This window comes from Molothrus ater, chromosome 9 (genome assembly GCF_012460135.2).
Source record: "Molothrus ater isolate BHLD 08-10-18 breed brown headed cowbird chromosome 9, BPBGC_Mater_1.1, whole genome shotgun sequence".
In the NCBI taxonomy this organism is placed as follows: domain Eukaryota; kingdom Metazoa; phylum Chordata; class Aves; order Passeriformes; family Icteridae; genus Molothrus; species Molothrus ater.
In genome coordinates this window covers 18960534-18983757 of record NC_050486.2, presented here as the reverse complement: position 1 = coordinate 18983757, position 23224 = coordinate 18960534, and the positions used below count along the sequence as shown (strand labels likewise).

At 39.4% G+C, this 23224-nt stretch overlaps 1 protein-coding gene across 2 annotated transcripts in view; it reads right to left on the bottom strand.

The window, feature by feature from the left end:
- Window positions 1–8876: 8876 nt before the first annotated feature.
- Window positions 8877–23224, bottom strand: part of ADGRL4 (adhesion G protein-coupled receptor L4) — a 72540-nt gene continuing 58192 nt past the window's right edge. For both annotated transcript variants that reach the window (XM_036388218.1, XM_036388219.1), the window contains 3 exons: window positions 12724–12815; window positions 11005–11173; window positions 8877–10573 (listed from right to left, as the gene is read on the bottom strand). In XM_036388218.1, the coding sequence (XP_036244111.1) occupies window positions 10511–10573; window positions 11005–11173; window positions 12724–12815 (324 nt within the window). In that variant the 3' untranslated portion in view covers window positions 8877–10510. The remainder of the gene's footprint in view (window positions 10574–11004; window positions 11174–12723; window positions 12816–23224) is intronic.

Genomic DNA, 23224 nt, shown 5'->3' with positions numbered 1-23224 from the left:
TCTAATCCTGTGCAGTCTCAAGCTTAGGCTGCAGCAGACCAGCACTTAATGCCACCCTAGATTTAAATACCAATCATAGAGGCAAGGAATTGCTTTATTGTGAATGAATCCTTAATCTATCAAGTTATTTGGAACAGCACAGTTAATTATTTTTAAACCTTCCTCTTCTACCTTAAGCCTGGGTGTGTCTCCAACAAATTCACTTTCAAATCTTGTAATGGAATAGAGGCATTGCCAGTCCTCATTAGAAACACCGCAAAAGCCTCAACAGCAGTGCTGTGTTCCTTGTAATTGTTTGTTTTACTGATAGATCAAGCAGCCTGTTGAAAATGGTTGACTGCAACTGACAGCCTCTTCTAATAAGATAAAGAAGATGTACATTTTATTGATTATAAAACAAATTGGGTTTTTGCCTCTTTAAATTTTTTATTGGATAAAATTGGAGAACTTCGGCCTTTGAAAGTGCAGCTTGCCATGGCATTACAATGAATTATAATCCTAACCTATTCATGCTTCCTCAAAGGCCTGACCCGTTTGCCTGCCTTACAAGCATGTTGTAAAACGCCCCACATTTACATACATATTTTCAGGAGCTTTCTATTCAAGAACTGCGGCAGACTGGAGAAAGAGAAAGAAGCTGAATGGGCAAGAGTTCTCAAGATCCTGGAATTTTAAGACTCTTGCAATATTTTGTCACAAGCTGAGAGCTCAAGGCAGACATTTTTGGATAAGGTCCTTAGTTTTTCATTACATAGGAGTGGAAATTTTTAATCCTTTCTGGCTCTGAAGATCTATGTTCCTGAACATCCTGGGGATGGAGCCCCTATGGCTGAAGTAAATCTAACATTTTCTAGAACAATTTTTAGGGTCAGATCTTACCAAAGCTTAAAGGTAAATCACGACTTTTAAAGACCAACTCCCAATATCGGGGCCCCCAAATCTGCTCTCAGCACTTTCTTGCAACCCCAGATGTCTCCCTGCCTGAATCCAGGCTGTGCAGGCACCTTCAGCTCTGCCTGTGCATTTGCTCAGAGAGGAGCAGGTAGGTGGGGATGTGTTACTGAGTGGCACCCAAGTCCCCTGCCTGGCACAGTTTGAGGGGGGAGGCCAGTGAACACCTGTGACCATCAGCACAGAGTGCCTCAAAAACATCATAGTGTCAACTTCACTCTACTAGCAGAAAGACAAAGGGAGAGAGAAGAATTGCTTGTGCCTTCCCTGACACATCTTCGTGGGTAAGAAGGCTGGAGCACCTGGCTGTCAGTAAAGCTGCACAGCTGAGACAGCAGCAAGAAGCAGCCCTGACTCCTGGTCTCCAGTCTCAGGGCTGTTTTTGTTCTGTCGCTCTTCCTGCTCTTTTCCTGCTCACCCGTAGCAGTGATAAATGAGGAGGTGGGGATGGGGTGGGGGAAGTTTTGGAAGAAGCTGTCAGAGCACAGGCTTCCACCTACTGTCTCAGGCACTTCCAAAGGGAGAGACATTTGGGCATCTCTTGGGCCCATGGTTTCTTGCTTCAGCAGCTGAGATTTGTCAGGAAAGCACACCCCTACTGTGCTGAGTAGCAGCTCATGGGCAGGTTTCTGGCAAACACTCCCAAAAAGTCAGAGATTTAGATTTGAATCCTTCCAGGAGCTGGAGAACATGCTACCTGGACCCACTGCTCTGGGTTAGGAGGCACTTCAGGATAAGTGGATCAGTGTCACCACTGCAGTGTGCTATGAATTAAGAGTGCAAAAAACAACCCTTGCTCTGTTATTATGCAACTGGATGTAGGTTACCTCTCTCAGAAATGCTGAATCTAACACACAATGATAGCAATTGCCTTCCTCATCACATCTTTTTCAAAGGACTGACTATTCCTGTGCTCCTCTTTTTCTAAACTAGTTCATATGTATGAGAAAAAATACAACATGTCAGGTACCATGGCACCCTAAAAAACATCACTCTGGACTGAGCATTTTGACCATATGACCCTTTCCATGTTCTCAGCCTCAGCCTCTTTCAGTAAGGAGGAAACAGACAGACAGACAGAGACACACACAGGGTCCACAGCAAGCGACAAGGGAAAAGTAAACTCAGTTTCCATTTGCTTTATGGTGGGCAACTTTGTGGTGCTGCCCACAAAGTGATGAGGCACCTCAAACCCCTGCTAGTGGTCTGCAACCAGCGTGGCACTTTCACCTCTGCTGCAGCTCTGCCTCTGTGTAAGGACCAGCTCCTAGGTCTGCACACCTGCTCTGCCAGCCTGGAAGCTGGATCTGAACCGCAGCTCTTCCAGCTGGCAGTGCATCCACAAATGGTGACCTACTGATTACACCCACACTTGGCGCTTTTTTTTTTTTTTAATTATTATCTGAAGTGACTCCATCATAGATTTCAGTGGGGTGCTTGGGCTTAGGAGACTGGTTTGAAAATTTTGACCCAAGTGTATGGGTTACTTCCAGGTAACATCCATTCACTCACAAGGAGGATCAGTTAAAAGCAGCTTGCAGTGCAGCAGTTTGTGCTACTTCTGTCCTACAGGGATGAAAAGTACTTTGGTTTCCTGTTTGTTGATCGGGTGCTTTCTCCAGTGCTCAAGTCAGTCAAAGGAAGAAAAAAAAAATTAACAGAGCTTTATAAAAATATTACATTCTTTCCCGGAGTGGAGGCAAAACAAACAGAAGTTTAAAGTAAACAATCTCTACCAGCAGATCTTTTCCCCTTTTATTGCATGAATTACAATGCCCTTCAGCCAGCAGAAGGCAGAGAAAGTTCTGCCAGGAAAAAGACTTATTTGAAAAAGTTTACTTTAAACTTTTGTTTTCTTTGCTGCACACACACACACACACGCACACATAAAAAAAAAAAAAAGAAGAAAAGAAAAGAGAACCTTTCTTTTTCCACTTTAGTGCTAGGTAGAAAGAAAATGGATTTCTCTTTATCGACTGGCATGTGATTGGCAGAAGTAAAGGCAAGTTTCCTCATGGTCATGCCTCTGTGCTCAACCATGACCTGGAAGAACACTGTGAGAGATAAAGCAGGACTGTCCTGTTCAACAAGGAGATGCAGAGCAGTGGAAAAAACAAAATATGAGTGTCTCTGATCAATCCACTGATATAAACAAGCACAAAGCTACCAAAGCCAAACAGCACAATTTTATTCTAATGTAACTGCTCAATGAATCTTTTTCTTCTAAATCTCTGTCTCTTTTGTAATGAGGACAAAAACTGCAGTCTGTTTTCATTCCCACTATTGTAAATCTGGAGTAACTGGGAAAAAGATAAAAAAGCTCTTTGTTGGCTAGGACAAAAATTCTGACTAAAAAGTAAAGTGTTCTCAAAACAAAAACCATCACCTTTTGTGAAAAACGTTCCCATTTCTGATCGGTTCTAATATTTTCATTTGAAACAGACTTCTTGACCAGAAGTTAATAAAACTGTGTTGTGAAATACTCAGAGCATTTTATAAAATGTACAAAAAAAAAAATAGGTGGTTTCGTGAAGACTTTATAATAGACAGAATAAGAAAAAGAGACTAAGATAAAAGGAGATTTCTAGCAATATATAAGCAGAGGGGGATAAAGCTGAATAGCAGTTGGATTAGTGCAGCATGAGTTTGTTTTTAAAGTACATCCCTTTTCTGCACTTCCACCCTCTCCTGTTTGCCCCACAACCCTGACCTTGTTCCTCCCCATTTCAAAAGAGCCGTCCCTTCTTATTTCCCTTCTGACCTGCATTCCTCCCTGCTGGCTGTAATGTGGCGATAAAGGCACCAGTAAACCCCGCCAGCTTGCCTAAGATCAGAAGATATGGAGGGTGATGTTAGCAAATTAACTGATTGGTATAAAACAAAGGGGGGAAAAAAAGTCGTCAGGAAGCTGAGAACTTTTGAACCCATTTAAACAAATACGTGGCAGAGGAGCAGGCTTGTCTGTTACAGGAATAGCGTCTGCAAGAGCCAAGCCAGAGCTCAGAAACCACAATCAGATGCAGCTCAGAGAGCAGCCCCTGGTAGGGGAACAAAGGTGTTTAAGAAAGGGGAGTTGCTGAAGGCGGGACACAATGGGATGCTCCTTTCTGTCCTTGCAGACCTGTGCTCCAGCCCCTCCACTCTGCAGCACCTGCAGAGACAGCCAAGCCTCTTTGTGCACTCCCCTTGTGACTGTATGTTCAAGGGCCTGGGCTGGCAAAGAAGGCATGCTGAGCTAAAAAGAATTGCAGTTAAGGCTTTGAGACACACAGAGGCTCATTTATTTAGTACTTTGGGCTGTCCTGCTTCTCCACCAGCACTAAGAGGGTTAATACCTTCCTCCTGGGCTGGCCTCTGGAGATTCTGCTCTCTGTGGCTCCAGTTGGCTTTCAGAGGTTCTTGAGAGGATAGCTCTCAACTATCTCTTTTGTAGCAGAATTTATTCATTTAACTTCCCCCCACCCCCCCTTTAAAAATGTTACATATTAGGGTTAGGAGGCATTCATGCCTCTGTTTTTCTACTCACCAAGTATAACTGTTTCTACCTTTGTTTCCCTGTTGCAGCACTGCTATCCCTTGCTCACTCCAAAGCCAAATGTTGCACTCCAGCCTTCTCCACTTTACTGGGGGCTGGAAGATCTCAACTCAACTCTCAGCTGTACTGGGAACTGCAGGTCAGCTGTGGGAGCTGGGTGCACACAGAGGGAGGGTCTCTGGGTAGGTGTGTGCTCAGCAGTACCTGCCAGGGAAGGGTGGACACCTGGTCCTGCCCCATCCACTGAGAGAGGGAGTAAATGCAGTACTGCTTCTGAGAGCGAGGAATCAAACCCCAGAGTCTTTAGGAGTTGTATTATAGGTATTAAGTGTCAATCATAATGAAGACAAAGCAGAGCTGAGCTTCAGAAGGGAGATTATCCTTCAGTAGGACATGCACTGTAATTTCAGTGAGGATATACTTTACTTTTTTCTGCTTCAATGCGACCCACCTGCCAGAGAGGACTACAAGCTGCCTCTCCCTTAGCTGGCATCTGCACTAAATGGGTTACAGCTGCTACTCACTTCATTTAGGGCCTAACCCCTTGACGACAGAAGCCATGACTTGTGCACAGGATTTTGATGAGTCCTAGCTGGGTATTTGCAATTGGTATTTCTGCAGATCTCTTACACAGCATGGAGCATATTTTCAGCTTAAGAAGTGTGACCTGATCTTTTATCTTGAGCAAAAATGAGCTCATACTAACATGGTTAAGGTGGGCTTCTTGGAAATGGAGGGAAAAACCCCACGTATGTTAAGTGACAGGGACGAAATCAAAAATGGCTGAGGACTGGTAATCAAAACAACTTGAAGTTCACAAAATAAAAAAAAGAAAAGGTTCATAAACATAATGGAATGAAAAACAGCTAAATTAATTCCACTACTGATAATGAGCAGGAAGCCCAGTGCTTGGGATCATGAGTTTATGCAAATCTGTTATTACTGCAAATTGGCATCCTAAGACCCTGATCATACAACACTTGCACATATGCTTAACTTTATGCACATGAGCAGCCTCATTAACGCCAAAGACTTAGTCGTGCATAAAACTGAGCAAATACATGAGTGTTTGTAAGATTGGGATTTAAACACAAGGGAGAGAAAACAAATTTACTGTATCATCAACAATTATTTCTGAAACCCAGCAGAAGCCAAGGTGATGCCAAGAAGTCTGCATAGTGCAGAAACATTCAAAGAGAGAGAGGAATGGGATTTTGAAGATTGTTGCCTTTAACTCAATCCATTAGACCAAATAATGGTGGGCCAGACACAGGAGGAAAACATCCCTGCCGAGATTAAAATATAACTTATTTTAACAAAGTAAACTGGATTGTCTCTTAGAAACATAGATTTCAAACTTAGTTATTATAAAGAAGAACAGTTTATAATCAACTTGGATTTGACTAAGTTAGCACTGTCTCACAAAAGTCTTACAAAATTAATATAAATGGTGTTAGGTTTATGTGGATACAGAGCTGACTGCAGCGTTTATATAAATACAATAAATACAAAGGCTTACATTGCAGGGAGGTGCCTATTGCACTGCAGTGAAGGCTGATGGTCAGTCTTGGAGCTAGTTTTAATTAGAATAATCAGCAATGCTTTGGGAAACAGAGGAGCTTCCCCTATGTTTGATGAAAATACACTTTTTCCTTGGAAATCCAGAGGAGAAAATACAACAAAATATGAGCACTTACCAGCAATGCAAGAAAAAACCCAAGGACCTGCAAAACAACAGCTGTAGAAGTAAAGCTTCTGCCAAATTTAAAGGCATAGTTCTGGAAAAGGAATTCTGGGAAAAATGCAACCCTGCATCAGGAAGATTTAAAAAAAGGCCTCTACAAAACATAATTGTTATTATAAATAGAATCAGTAATAATTTACATTTCAGGATAATTTCAGTGTGCTTTTTAAGCATTTTTTGTTCCACTTGGAAAAACAAAAGTACATTCTCAAAAGTCAGTTTTACTGTTACTTTTTGGTGTGTATGGAATTTTTTTCATACTTTCTGTTCTTCTGAGCCAGTAGGACTGGACTGCTGCTGTCAATATTGCAGTGCAGCAGTAAAGTTGGTGGAATTGCTGTATCTCATATTAGTCACATCTCGCAGCGTGTTTTGAAGCCGCAGTTCCAGGGCCTCCCGGTTCCATGCCTGGCCATGGACCTGACTCCTGGCAAAGTCTGGATGTGTCAAGGGCTCTTGGTTCTCCATAAGGCTGGTTCAGGAGCGTTGTCATGGAGATGCAGAGCCTGAAGGCAGCAGTCCTGTCCTTCTGTGACTGCAGCTCCGTGGACAGGCTGCCCACAGCGCCGGCCGGCCGCGGGGGCTGAGCTGGCAGGGAGCCAGGCAACTCGTGAAAATGCTTTAGCACATTCGCACTTGACAGTTTGGTTGTTTTTAAGTGGACTGTCAGTGCATTGCTGATCAGTTGTTTTCAAGTCTGCATCCATCTTAAAGGCTTAATTTTATATAAAAATTGCATGGAGGATGACTTTAGTGAGGTGGCACAGTCCCTTCCACAGTCTCAGAGCACTCAGCACTGGATGTATGAGAACCAAGGGAAAAGAGTAGCACAGGCTGCAGGAAGCTGTTGGCCAGTGGCCCTCCTCCCACCACCTCTTTTTCCAGAGGAAAGAGAATTTTAACTTCTCATGGGTTTTGACTTTTTTTTCTAATCTATACAGATTTCAAAGAAGGAGGTAGAGCTTCTCCTGGGGTTAATTGGCACATGGCAAGAGCGTGATTATGAACAGGCCTTTAAGGAACTATGATGAAAAAGATATAAAAAGTGAAATTATTGATGAGAAAAGTGACACTGGAAGTGTAGCTGGAGGAGTCAGCCCTGACAATATTTGTTTTGCTTCACATAATCATGTGCAGCATTGCTTTATCTGTGTGGTCAACAAGGGGCCCAAGTCCTGGCTTCAGAGCATCCCCATGTTCTGAGCTGAAGGTCTGTGACAGCTGGGGAGTGGAGAAAAGTCTGAAATAAATTTGCACTGTATTTATCTTGTTTTGAATGACTACCTGCTTCATTGCAATTGGTAAAGAGCACAGAAGTTCTGTTTATTAGCACAGCTCCAGCAGACTGAATCTCCCAATGGCTATGGTGATAATATTGCAGTTTCTTTGAAATACTATTCTAATTCTTTGAGGGAATATTTATTTCAGAATAGATGAGTCTTTACCTTATTTATTGTGTTCTGAAGCACACCTTGAAATGCAACACTGAACAGAGATTTCTGTTTGGTTTAAGGGAAAAAATTTCTTCATCAAGCATTTACTTTCAGAGTGAAACCTTAGCATTTTATTTTTTATATATCTGGTCAATCACTGATTTGTTTTTACTTTTTTATTTTTCCTGTTCGTCCCACTGGACATATCACAGGCCTCTAAAAAGTGTGTAATCTTATAAAGTGTTAAACAGAATTCTTAGTTTTCAAACCAGTCAGCTAGTTGATCTGATAAATAGATTACATGAATTTACTTCTGGAAAAACAGTTTGCTTAGCACTTGAGTGCCAGTTTGCATAACAAAATTGTAACTAATGCCTGATTATTATTTTTTCTGATTTGATACCATAGACTAATAGAACAATCCAGGCTGAAAGGGATCTCAGAGGGTCATCTCACCCACCCTCCTGCTCAGAGCAGGGTCAGGTTGGGATCAGGTTGCTGGAACTTTATGCAGTCTTAAAAACCTCCAAAGATTTTAACACAATTGTATGAACTCTATGGGCAATCCTTTCCAACACTTGACTGTCCTCATGGTGAAAAGAATTTTCCTCATATCTTGTTGAAACCTCTCTTTTTTCAGTTTATGTCCAATATCAGCCCTCCTCTCTCTGCTGGATTGGGGTTCATGTAACTAAGGGCTGTGACAAATAAACCTTTTAATTGTCAGTACATCTGCATGTGCTAGGAAGGACAACTGCAATATCCTTCAGGGTCTGAGGCAGGGAATCTAAAAAAATGTATTTGCTCTTTATGTGCTGTATTAAAAGATGAAAACTCATCCTTGTATGTAAGGAAAACAGAGTTTCAGTGAAGATCTGACCGAGAGACAGGAGAGCAGTTTTCCTATAAAAGATGTTCTTTCATTACAAAGACTATTGTAAGCTAAACATTTATGATATATTTTCTTTCCAAGGAACTTTTTCAATCTCCCTGAGCATGCTGAAGTCATTATATAGTTACTAGAGATGCTTTGTACAGATCAGCTTACTACAGGTTACAGTTCTGCAGGAGATTAAAAATGATGGGCTGGTAGATATCCTTCTAAAAATACTCTTTTAAGTAATATGTATCTGCATTTCCCAACCTTAGAAGAACATAGACAACAGCAAAGGAAGTACAGCAAATAATTGAGGGCAAATGATATGTAACAATGTGAACTTTTACCACTGTATTTATTTAAATGAATGGAAATGTCAAAATGTGAAAGCAAAGCACTCCAGTTTATTCACATATTTTGCATTCAAAGGACCAGGAGATTTCTTTAGGTTTTTTTTTTGAAAAATAGACTACTCTTTTTTCAAAAACTTGACACAGGCATGGAACATACCTAATGAAGCCTATCACTGCAGTGCATAAAATGAAAACCTTGTGCATAAGGAAAAAAGATAAAAACCAAAGTTGACCACTAATAAAAAAGATTTCCTTTAATATAAATAAAATTCAGACTAGTGCTTTATTTTAACAGACAACACAACAGTGGGATTTATTAACAACTACATATTTACAGTGCCTCACTGGCAAAAATACTGGGCTTCATCTGAGATCCTAGGACACTTCCTGAGAAGGCAATGTGGACAGGAAATTGCTCAGCACTTCCCATAATTTGGGTGCTAAAAGGGTGAAATTAAAGCATATTTTTCAAATAAGTCAGATGCCATGGTGGAAGAACAGTTGATGCATTGTGTTTATGCTCTGATCTGCCAAACTTGCGCCTTGGTACTCCCTTTGATTTTAGTGGTTCTATTCATACTCTTAAGGTTAAGTGCAGGATTGATTCAAACCCGGGAGCCTCAGAGGAAGACAACTGCTTGACTCAAAGATGCTGTGAGAAAACTGCTGTAGTTGGAATTTTACATGGTACAGAGCCACATTACCTTGAATTCAAATCCGTCTTCTTCTGCATGGGTGATTTCTACCACTTTAATTTGATCCTACAAAGTCTGGGTTCCAACCATCTATGAAGTGACAAACCTGTGAAAGCATCTTCCCACAGCCTCCAAAATCATAGTGCCAGTTAAGCAGATCTCAGTCTTTTTGGCAATTAAATAAAACGAGAACCAGACCTTTTTCAAAGTATTCACAAAATAATCTTTCAGTTATAAAATGACTGTCCCACCATTCTTGTATCAGATCTGACCTCAGCTCTTTAGATCTAAACAGTTCTTTAGAAGTTATAAAAATAAAGGATTGATTAATATACAAATATATATTTCAGAGTGATAAGAGAATAATATTAAACAAATTCCTTTTTTAATCTACTTTAAATTAAAAGAAATGTTTTCAAAAGTCTAGGCTGAAACAGATCTTTATCTATTGACTCTTTAATGGAACCCATTCCCCACAGATGGTCACATACAACTTAATCTATGAAGTTTTTTACTACAAAAGAATGGTGAATATGTTTCCACTAGCAAAGCACTTCATAAAATCTGCTGTGCCAGTTGGTTTTTGGTATCTTGCTTTCAAGAACTGCAGATATTTTTAATATTAGAAACAATACCTCAGTCATGAGGTCTTGAGATTCTTTAGAAATTTCTTTCCCTTTTCTTTATTAATATTTGTTTTGTAATGATCCAGTTTGTTTTGTATACTGTTAGTATACAGAATAATATAGATGTTCTGCACGAATGCACATGTATGTACAAAACCAGTAATTCAGTTAAGAGATATGCCTGCTCACTGGGTCATTTCAAACTTTCAAAATACCATATTTTGCAGTAATATCCATAACACCATGTAAGTTTCTTCTTTCTTCTGCTGAGATGCTTTTGGATGTTTTCCTTCCCTTTATCTCAAACAGCCGAAACAGCAAGGAACATTTTTGAACAATCTATAATACTCCTCCTGAATCTGAAATAAAAATATTGAATTCAATTATGAAATAGATTTATTAATAGGTCTATATGTCTTTGAACTCATTTTGTACTGCTCTTGCCACTAGATATTTTAAGGTGGGACTGACATTTACTTTTGGACAGACCACTGAAGAAAGTATCATCTCAGGCTAGTGTGGGTGTATCTTGCTGCTAATTGAAAATACTGGAAGTTTTATTGCACACATTATTATTTCATCAGGTTAATGACACTGTAACCAGTTTTACAGTTAAATTCCCCATTTCCCCATGTTTCATACTTCAGTTTTAAAACTGGACAAAATGTGTGAGAACATAAAAACTGGGCAGAGGTTCTGCCTCCACTGAAGGCAGAAGCTCAGCTTCAGGGAGGTGGACAGTGCAGGGACATGGGACTGAGTCACTTCCCACAAGGAGTACAATACTTACCTTCCTAGACAGCACACAAAGAAATATGAAGATGAACATCCCCTGGAATGCATTGAAGATTGTAAAGAGATAGGCAGTAACCACAGACCCTTGGACCACATGGAGGACCCCAAAAATCCAGGTAGCCCCAAGGAGGAACAGGAGAGCAAGGGCACCACGGGCACAGGATCTGGACAGGAAGAAAACATTGTGAACAACACACAGGCACATGCTACTGTCCTTTCCCTCCACTTTGGGTGGGGAGTGCTGCCTTGGAAATTCTTTCACAGCTGCCAAGGCCTGAGAAGTGCAAGTGCAGGGGCTGCTCTTCAGGGTGTGCTGTAGCACTGTAGCATGAACAAAGTCACACAATCACTTCGGAAGAGCAGAGGAGTAAAACTAGAGGGCCTCAAAACACTGGCTTCTTTAATCTTCAGCTATGTTTTCTCTGGTGTACTGCAGCACCATATGATTTGATTTAAATCTACTGTTAGTGTAATTCCCCAAGGAAAAACATATGTCTGTTATGAAGCATTCCCCCACTTTTCCTCCTCCCCCCTATCTTCCTCAAAAAAATAACCCAGAAAAATGTTCAGTATGCTCTTAGGTCAGTGCATGTGCATGACATCAAAGGATTCCCAGGCTGCCTCTCAGGTTCACTGCAGAGGACGGTGCCAGTTATAAAACCAGGCTCTTTTAAAAATTCTGTCTCTTGAAAAAAAAAAAGGAAATTGTTTTTAGAACACAAGTATTCTCAAATAGTTCCTGGGTCAGCATATTGATGCCTTAAAATTGTAGGAACTGATTGGCTACAATTTTTTTCCAAGATGCTGTAGAGCCCTGCTCACAGACTTGCACAAATTACAGCATGTTGTCTTGGAAATGAAACCACTGATTACTTTCTTATTCATTCTCAGCTCAGTCATTGCAGGACTTCCTTTGAACAGCAGAAATTTTTAGCACTGTTCCCCTGAAAATTAATAAGTTTCAACTTCATTAGAAACAGGTCACCACATGAAGCTATGAAAGGTGAGGAATAAGAGAAAGTAATCAATAAAACAATTGCTAAATCTTAACTATAAATCTAGTGCAATGCATTGAAACTGCAGGAGTGTTCCTAAGCAACACAAACAATAAGTTGTTTTCAATGTTCCCTGTAGTACACTTCAGCTTTTCCTGCACAAACGGTTTTCAAGGTCCCTATAAATCAGTTTTAAAGAGAGTGAGTTGACGGAAAAATCATAGCAGCATGCAAAGTAACGAATCTGCTCCATCCCCCCAGTGCCACAGAAGCATAATGTCCTACTGCAGACTTTTCCCAAGTAATGTGAATGGCTCCAATCTCTTATCACTTGCTACTTCAAGGCAAATATTTTGGTCCCATTTCAGACATAGATTTGAATTCTGCTTTGGCTTGCATAGAAGCTGTGGAAAATACTTAAGAAAAAAGGACAATTACATTAACTTTGCCATCAGCCTTTACCCTCTGGTTGATATGGGCCACTTGTTTTCTTTGTGCATCTTTCACACACACCCTATCAAACAAGGTATGACTCAGTGGGAATAATGACTGCAAAACTGATGCCCAAATATATATATAAGGGTAATAACAGAAAAAAAAAATTCTTTTTCTACAAATCTCAGGATATTAAACTGTTACTTTTGAATACTCATTATCATCTCTGTCTGTATTTAAACCTACAGAAACAAGGTAGAATTTGTACTGAATGGCAAACTTACCTTATATTTTCATAACAGCTGACTTCTGGCTTTAACATTGCAGTGTGTCGAAATACTTTATAAATAATCACTCCAAAAGCCAACAAATTAACCTGGGGGGAGCGAAGAACAAAACTTTTAGTTCAAACCAGGATACCTTTAAATGCCAATAACTGTTAAATGTTTAAATGAAACAAGTCAGATAAAATTTCTGTGTATCTGAAATCCACAGAATCCCATGCCAGGAGGGGAAAAAACCCACCCAGTTCTGATTCACTTCTATTAAAAAAATATTAGCCCTGAAATAAATATTGATCAAACAGGGATGTAACCCTACCTTATCTCAACAGTATCACTACCAACAGTCTGCAAATGTTTATTGATTCTATTGGTAAATCTCTTCGATTTCCTGCTGAGATTATTTTTCCTGAGTGGAGATGAAGGAAAAGAAAGGAAAGGAAAGGAAAGGAAAGGAAAGGAAAGGAAAGGAAAGGAAAGGAAAGGAAAGGAAAGGAAAGGAAAGGAAAGGAAAGGAAAGGAAAGGAAAGGAAAGGAATTTAAAAAAAGGAAAGAGAAATTTAGAAACTCCTAAAAAACCCTCTCCCCTATGGGTTTTCTATTGTTCTGTATTGTACTGATCTCAAAATGTGTGTCTTTTGTTGCTAAATAACATTAATAGCATCATACATTTTGAGGTCTTTGGGGTGTGGAAACTTTCAAGTGAGAGAAAAGTCTTAGAGGCTTACACAAATAATTTTAAAAATCTAGCTTTTACTGAAAGGCATCTTGCTGTGTATCTTTTATGGTTTTTTTCATAGATGAATAGTTTTGGTATTTTTTCCTTGATTTTTTACAATGGCATCGCTTGATTTGAGTTTGAAACAAAGAAAAACAACTAAAATAAGCAATTTTGCAAATGATGCTCAGTTGTGATTCTGATGCTTTCTTGCCTCGGCTAGGTTTCACTGATCTTTCAGTTAAATTTATACTGCATTCCTTTAAAAAGGTGGAAGGTTGCCTTCTTAATTTGCAGCATTTAACATCAGAATATATTAAAAATATTAGTAAATAAACCAGATTTTAGCTGTGTTTTATTCAGGTACTATTTGTAAGTCTTTGGTTGCAATCCCTTGGTCAGTTCCTGTGGGCTTCCAGCTGTAGAATGAATAGAATTAATGCCTTCCCTAAGCTGTTTCTCCAGAAAGACTGTATGGTTTTTCCCTGCTTCTTATTCTTTAAAAGAAAAAAACAAACCAAACCAAAAACCCAACCCTCCCCAAAAAAAGTCTCTGGAATAAAAACAAAAAGCTGTTGGAGCACAGCTCCACTTGAAAAGGAATCACTTTCATTTGTTAACACTCATAAGGTATGTCTTTAGAACATTTTTCTTGTGTCAAGGCAGGAGTATCTAATATTAAAGCAGTCTCTGCTTTAATTAGCTGCATGCTCATAGTTTAATGCAGCATAATATATTTACAATTTGATAAGACAGGAGATAGAGCTGATGAGCAGTTTTGGGAATTAATCCTTCATTGAATACCTTGTACTAGTGCTGATCATGAGAGATATTCTGAAGCTCCTTATATTTAAAATTGTAATCTATGATATCTCCTAAACCAGCAATTTTTCAAAGTTAATTATGAGTCAGTCAGCAGTTGTGGATAATTATATGCAGACTTACTTTTTATTTTATATTTGTTGGTGAATAATATATCAAATAACTTCATGCATACACTGTAATCTGCATAACTCACCTAATCTACTTATTAATTTGAAAAAAGTAGCGGGAAATGTGATCAAAGTACCAGAAGTATGGAGAACACACTGCAACTTCTTTAGAAACTGCCAGAAATAGTTTCTGTGAGAAGCTCCATGGGCCAACCCCCCTTTCTCACAAAAGCAGCTGCAGAAGTGGCAAGGTTTTGCTGAGCAAGGATGGGGTGGGCAGCAGGCTCCATTTCTCCTTGTCCCAGTGGGGCTCCTTTGCACAAATACTATTTGCACTGTCCGTTTCACAGGATAATAGGATTTGGCCTCCTGCATTAAAGTAATACCCATTAACTGTGATCTTTTCATTCACCAACCCATTCGAATGGGAATAATCTGTTTGTATCAGGGGAACAGGAGAGGTTAACACCAGCTTCTTGGAGTCAGCTGCCAGAACACAATTATTGTACAATATGTCTCAGGTAGCCTCACAGGAGGTAGTGTTACAGGATAATGAGGGTGAACTTAACTTCTGAAACACTTGGTCATTTCCAAGATTTATTAAAGTCTTAAGTCGGTCTTTGCCCCATTTTTAAGCACTCCATTAATAAAAAATTTCTATAGCAAAGTGAAAGCACATAGACTGGCTGTATACAATGCTTCAACCTAAGTTAGAAACCTCTGGAACTGCATTTTGTCCTTTGAGGGGGGATGCAATGGATAACAGCAAAGTTGTAGCAACTACTCTGTGACACAGAAATGAAGCAAAACAAGAGGGAGAACAATAGCATGAACTCATGGGTAAATCCAGGAGGAAAAAAACTAGCTAATGTAAACAATGTGTCAAGTGTGGCCTTTGGAGAAAACTGGTAATCCAATAGATATCCCAAAAGGTATCCTAAACTTAATGCATCCTGCTTCAATCTGATACTCTGCATGTTCTTTTCTATGAACATACCAATGGCCTCTATTTCTGGGAAATGTAAAGTAAAAAGTTCATATTGGATGGCAGGACTGAGTATGAACACTAATAAGTTGAACTCATTAGGACTAAAGGGGAAATAGAACTGATATCCCCAAAGAGCCTTATGTGCTCCAACAAATGGAATGAGAAGTCAAATACCTTAAAATGCCTAGCCAAAGGTACAAGCACTTAAGACATTTGAATTTGTATCCAAAACTGAGTTTCAAACAAGCAGAAATTGAAGTAATAGGCTGCAGAAGTAATCTAAAATACAGATGTACACAAGAAGTCCTGTGTACACCTCAAATTTTCTGTCTGAGAGAGAGGGGCTTCTGGATGAGAGACACTAAAACATCTAAAAAGTTTCGATTGCTCCTTACAGCCAAATATTGTTTTATACTTACTTTGGTTGTAATCATGTGTTTTCATTTTTGTAATTAAACCGCAGTGTTAAGATCTTGTTGACTAAAGCTTCACTGGCACTATAATTAAGACTGCCTTGAGGTGACAGGCAAGGTGAATGAGAAGGAAGTGGCAACATAAGGCATGCTGTCCCCGGAGAGGGAGAGGCTGGAGCGGAGCAGGATGTGCAGGCAGCTGTGACACCGAGCTCAGGACAGGCTCTGCACAGGGCCAGCCTGGGGACAGGTTCCCTGAATAATGAGCACAGTTAGTCTGCAGCTCGGGGCAGAGCCGGGGCGTGAGGGGCTGTGGCACGGCCGCAGCTTTATCGAGTGAATAACGATGTTACAGCGTGACACGGCTCCGCTGCCTTTGTTTGCAGCGCTATTACATGGCTGAGCAGGCACAGAAACTGCTGTGTCCTGAGAGGGGCTGCTCGGCAAGTCTGATAGACTAGAGGGGAGTTGCATTGATTCCAAGCCCTGAACTGAATAATTTTTTTGTATTTTATTTATTTAACAAACCACCCCAGACTGCTATTGGGCAAACAGTGCACTCAGTCCTTATCATTTTACAAAGAAAACCTCTGACTTTCTCCCTACCAGGGCAATTCTCTGAAGTGCTGAGCATCCTCAGCTCTGCCTCCTCTGCAATTCAGTGAGAATCATGATTCACTCATCATTGCTCAGGTGCACTACAGGACTAATTTTAATAATTAATCTATTCCTTTTTTTTTTTTTTAAGTGGTTAATCAAAGTCAAGGACTGATACAGAAAAAGCCTCCACTCACAGCATCTTCAGGGAATCAAGTCTCCCTAAAGATATTTGTAAAAGTATTTTTAGCATTCTTAAATTCTAGAAATGTTGTGGTATATTTATGAACAAATGAAAAACTTAAAATATATTTGTGAGAAATAGACAATGAACAAGAGCTATTATTAGGATGTCCATGAAATCAGGATTCTGTAGATATAGGCAACTACATTTATGTAGCTGTATAACCCTGGATAATCTCTAAGGAGATACAAACCCAGGAGCTGGGTTGTATTGTACACCTGAGATGGAGTTTAAAGGAAGGATGGTAAGTGTTATATCTCTCTCTGGGACATCACATATGAAAAGAGTCAGAAGGATTTAGGGTTTTGGAGTGAATTCTGGCCCCATTAAGCTAATATGCAGAATGCCAGTTAAATAGTAAAACTCCTATTGCCACCAGCATTGTCAAGGCTTTCTCACTGCACACCACAGAGAATGGCAGCCCCAAGACATTCACAGGCAACAGTGGACACTGCTGCAGGTTTTAGCACTTAGTGTGTCATGGATGCACACTGTGGTAAAGAGCAGGACAGTGATATTTTCCTGCTGCTGTTTTGGGATCTCCATGTTACAGTTCCCATGTTCAGAACTGTGATGTTGCTGGGTTAGGTCCAACAGGCACACAAGGGAGAGTTCAGAGCAATCTGGAGTGGTACAACTCCTAGGATCAGATCTGACCCACAGCACTGATCTGGATAATGTCCTCTTGCAGGAAAGAAAAAGCAATTTAGAATTCAAAGAAATTTACTGGTGCTCTCCTAATCCTCTGGTCAACAACAGGGAGGCCTTGCCAAAGGAATTAGCCCAGGGAGCTCTGTTCAATCAATCATGTGTATTTTAGAATAGGATGGGAAAAGCAGTGTATGGAGCTAACCTACCTCCACCTACATCTAGGATATCCCTGAAAGTCTGCTTGCAGATTAGCATCCCTCCCTCTGTCTCCTTGCTACCTGAGCAGGTGCTTCTGCAAGGAAGGAAAGCTGGGCATGGACAGAGCAAGATGCTGCTGCTCTGGCTGCCACTCCTATCAGGTCTGGGACTGCCCCAGCAGAGAGAACTGAGGAACAATCTCATCTATTGTCTAAGCAAATTACCGACTTCTCTGTGGATAGCTAGTATTTTAGAAACTAAATAATAATAGAAGAACGAGCATGTAGGTCCTAAAATCCTAAATGTTCCAGGCTGCTGGAGTTCTGCTAATAGCACATTGCCTAGCAACAGCTACATTTAAAATAGGTCCTTAATTCCACTCTGAAATGTAGCTATTTTACATATTGGAAGAGTATTGTTGTGTTCTGTCCTCAAGTAAATATGATGTTAGTGCATCACACTGCGTGAGACTCTCCCTGTGTAGATACAGAATGGTATTTATTGTTAGTTGAACACTGAATAGGATGAGCTACACAAAATTTAATAAAACTTGCAAATAAAAATATTTGCACTCATGTTGAAGAGCTGTAATTTCTTTCATAATTAATTACAATTAAATTGTAAGAAACTGAGTGAAGTGATCTATCATCATTTTGCCCCATCAAGGTAGCTGAAAGCTGTCAAATTTGACAACTAAGACATCTTTTTTCCTTCTCCCCCCCCCCTTCCTTTTTTAAAGGAAGACAAAGAGCACTTGAAAGCTCAGAGGGGAATGGTCTGTCTTTCATGGCAGTAGCTCAGTTAGCACCTGGACTTGTGGAGAAATTAAATGGATCAGGACAGGGCATTCAAAAAAATTTCATCCAATACTTTTTTTCTTGAAAAATGTCAGTTCATTAGCACTAAAAGACATTTACTGTTTTAGACTGTGTTTTCACCAGGAAACGCTTCCTGACTAGGACAGCTTTTCTGAATAAAACCAGAAAGGACACTCCTGAACAATGAAAATCCCTGTGGACAGCATATTTATACAGGATGTTGGAGACATGGGGCACAATTTTCTGTTTTACTTAATATTCAGACTTGGCTATGACCCTTGGTTTCTTCAGCTCTGTATAGTTATTCACTGCTACTGCTACTGCTGGATCTATTCCATGCCATATAAATAATTAAATATTCACTGGAGCAGAAAGACCTGGATTTCCCTCATCCCCCAGTTCCTCGTCCAGGATTGTCTAAAGGCAGTTTTGTTTTTTAAACACTGCTGCAATTTTTTTATATGAGGCTGAGGGTTTGAGAGTATTTCCAATGCACATTATTTATAGAATGAAAAAGGAATTAGTAATTTCATGTATGATATCTTTGTGTAAAAAGATACACCCCAGCCTTTCAAAAGTTATTAAAACATTTCAAATACCAGCCTTTAAAGGCTCTCTAGTGTTACAAAGAAGAGAAGGTATAAGAAAGAAGCAGCTAATTCTAAAGACTCAGACATACTAGTTCTGATTCAGTCTGAGCACTTTACATTCAAACTTCAAAAATGAAACCCCCAAATCATTCCCTTTTCCTTTCTTAGTCTCTGTCTCAATAATTGATGAAACCATCTATATGCTGATGTCAGATCTCACAAAAAAAGAATGAGAAAATTTCTCCTGCTGCTCTCTTAGGCATATACTTGAATTTTTTACATATATCATATTGAATTTGGCTCTTTCAAAAAATGTCTGAAGTTCAGAGCAGCTGTATCTGTATCAGTCTGTACAATGACCCTCATTACGAGTGTTTGAATTAATGAGCTTGTGATGGTCTGGGTTCTGCCAGGGAGAGCAATCCATTTCTGCCTCTCTGGCTGGATGGCTGATGGCTGGGCGAAGGCGGCGGCGTTCAGTGGGTCATCGTTACTGCAGCCCGGGAGAACGGAATTAAGTTATTAACAATACAACCGTTTAAGCTTCAAAATGAAAATGTATGCTGTATTAATTGCATAAAATTGGACACAAGCTGGCAGTCAAACAGTCAGGGTTTGTCTCCTGACTGATTTATCTCATTACCATGTCCCCAGTGAATATATCTTCTTGAAAGCTTTAAGTATACAACAGCAGTCTTATCTGGGAGTAGGAAATGGAACAAAAACATTAATGAACCTCCTTTAGGCTGTATTTTTGGGAAATATTTTCAATTATTCAGGGGTAGAATTTTATGCTTCTAAGATTTTAATGATTTCACTTGTTTTAAAAGTTAAAACATAGCCAAATGAGTTTATTACAAATCCTGACTTGGGGAAAAAAAAAGTTCACATAGGATTGCTTTTTATTTATGAATACTTCAAAGTTTTCTTTTACATACTTCAAGCTATAGATTTAGACTCAATTAGCTGTTTCCTTTATATTTTTAGAACACTTAAAAGAAGACATAAATAAATAAATAAATGGCGTTTCCATGCTTTTCATCAGGGTAAACAGCTTTGCAGACTTGTGGATTCCAATGTTATTTCTTATTGGATTGCAAAGCCAAACACATTATTTACTGTCAGCTCTGCAGCCAAGGGCAGGAGGGATGGACCAACAGAGTTGTACCTGACCTCAGCCATAAATGTTACTCCAGTTAGATCCAGTGGTAGGACTGGGGTCTATTTGCTCACAGTGTAAATAATCCCTAGGTTTACTCTTCTTTTCCAAGAAGCTTTTGAGAAGGTGTATTGTCTTCTGAGTTGGGAGTGACATAAGCCAGGCTGTTTAATGAACTGATTCAAGGTGCATCAAAAAACTCAGACTACACATTGCTCCTATCCCTATGGTTTCCTTGCATACACAGAAACCTTTCCTAGGCTGCATCTGGAGCCTCGTGCAGGAACCCTGCAGGAGTTTTACACAGCAAAGAGGAGTGAAATAGTTGTATATAATCTTTTAGTACAACTAACTTCAGTGACTGGATGAGCTACCAGGAAGGAGAAAGCATCAGGAGCATGACTGAGATGTGAAGTCTGAGAACAAGCTGTATTTTCAGTTTTGGAGGTGTGAATATTTGTCAGAAAGCTATCCATACCTTCCACAATTTGCCAAATCCTCTTGAGGATTTGGCCTTTTGCTCTTTCAGAACTATCTGTGATTCTGTTGTGGGTATGGTCCCAAAATCCCATGGTGGGATTTATTCAAAACCACAAAAACTTATTTTAGTGTCAAGTGAGATTTCCAAGCACAGTGCTCCTATGCAATTACTGTTGTGAATTAAATTCAGCTCTCTAAATGCCTGTCAGGGTTGAATCAAAGGGGCAGAAGGATAGTGGAAGAAAATCTGATTCAAGTGAGATGTCATGTGGATGAAGTCATTATGTAATTGCTAAGAAAGTCCAAAAGACATCATCAGTCTATGGTAACCATCTAAAGCAAACCAATGGTGTCCTTTCAGTGAACAATTTAGGGTAAGCATATATGTTTATAGTAATTGTGCTTAGAACAAGGCATATAACAGAACCACTAAGAAGACATGAAAGAACTAAAAAACCCTAAAATACAAAACAACAAAACCAAGCTATTTCAGTCAGTTGTGTGGCTTTCCTGAAAAAAAACAAAAAACCACAAAAGCTGATTATACATGGATCCATTAAAATAGTGGTCACAGTATGTCTTTCTAGAACTGAAGGAGGATGTGTGCGACATTAATCTGCTCTGAGCTGTGGAACATCTCAGGAAATCTGCAGCCAGCTGGCACATGCAGGTGCTCTTCCCCTTTCCCTTGACATCCACCTGTGCTCCCTCCCCTGCTGTGTCTGCTTGGCTCACTCTGGGTGACAGGGGACACGCTTGAGTTTCGAGTCTAGTGTCCTTCCAGGGACTGCAAGGGAGAACTTCATATACTTTTTTCTTATAGAACTACTAAGTTGATTTTTTTAAAAAACAAACACTTTGTTTGGAGCATCCTTCATGGACCCTTCAGCCTTATGTAATGAATTTGTTACTATGCAATAACATAGGATCAAGTAATTTTTCTAATTACATTACTCTAAAATGACTAATGGACATACCCTCTTTTTTCTAAGTATTTCCAGGGACCATAGAATTGGGGCTTTAATGGCAGAGAGAAGGAAGATAAAACCTTGATTCATGAGAAAGCTCTGGTCTTGCTGAGAAATTGCATCCATTGGGTTTGGCAATATGAATGCTGTTGATCCTGTCCACTGAACAGGGCAAGTATTTTCTGACTCAGTTGTTATTTAGCACAGCAGGTATTGTTGCTGAACAGCACTGTGGTTTAAACTAATCTGTTTCAAGCAAAGTTGCAGACTCGGTCTTTAATGCCACTATATAATTAATTCTCTCCACTTTATCCACAATGGCATAAGAAATGCCATGGAGACACCTTTAACTGAAGCCACTGAGAGGCTAATGAAAAGGGGACTATTACTCTTTAAAAAAGAATAATAAAGGCATTGCTAGTCCCAGTAGGAATTTATTTCCACTAAAAAGGCAGGCTGAGAAATAACAGTAGATATAAAAAAATGTTTTAAACAGCTATTTTCTGAAAAAACACACAGTTACCGGTGGAGTATATCTTTCACATCTATCTAAGAAACATAACTAAGCATTTATCACAAAAAAACCCATTGCATTTTTCAGAGCATAAATATTCACTGAAAAATGTGAGATGGTGCTATGCTTTGTTGTGGTGGAAGTCAGAGGTCAAGCAACATTTTTGATAATAATTCCTAGAATATCAAGAAATGTCAGGAATACTTATTGTGCAATGTTTCACTAAAGAACAGGGATAATAAAGTGAGGACACCCAAAGAGAGAGCGGACTTGACATCACTGTGATGTGACTCACCTCAGAGGGGCTGCTTTTTGCTTTTCTTTTCTTTTTTTTTTTAATGGTAACAATGGTCTGTCAGACCATGTTCTTTATTGAAGCTTGGGAAAATGTAATATCTCAGATTCTTTGAATATTTATTTTTTAGAAAAAATATGTTCAGTTTGAATAGTCTAGATTAAGTACATGAAATTTGTGAGTATATGGGAAAACAGCACAGTAATGGATTTGCCAGGAATTCTTCTGCATTGATTGCAGCAGTATTACTAATCCTGAATCAACTTAAGTGTACAGAACTGAATAAGTATTAGAGCTGTCCTTTAAGATTTGATAAATGCACTAATCCATTAATTTTACCTTTTTTTGTTGAATAAATTATTTGAAAAATAATGGTAAAATTCATCAAATAAATTATCTGATTAATGTATTTTTTAAGTAATCGACTAGCTCTAATGAATATGCAGGCAGTTCCTTAATGAAAAGCATTACTCTACTGCTAGCCTGCTTTCATCACTCATATGTCACTTTTTTGCATTTTGCAACTGCAATCTGTATATTTTATTCATTTACCCATTCATTTATATAGGAAAGGTTCAAACCAGTATGGTTAATCAACCACTGAAGTTCTTAGAATACTTTTGCTTTACAGTTGATTATTCACTATATTTATTAAAAAAGAGCTTGGATTTTCTGGGGACACCACTCCCAAGAATTATTCTTGGCTTGTACGTTCTAAGTCAAGTGCACAAGAATGCTCTGAAAATTGCAGGGTTCATGTATAAGCCATTTTTATAGTTGTAAACACTACAATTACCAATTGTTTCAAGAACCTGGAACTTGAAGCCAAGCCAGACCCTTCAAAGTCCCTAAAAACACTCATTAGAGGGGTAAAACAAGGAATAGTGTGCAGGAGCTACCTCCTCACTGCACAGCTCTGGGATGTTTGGATAAAAGCCA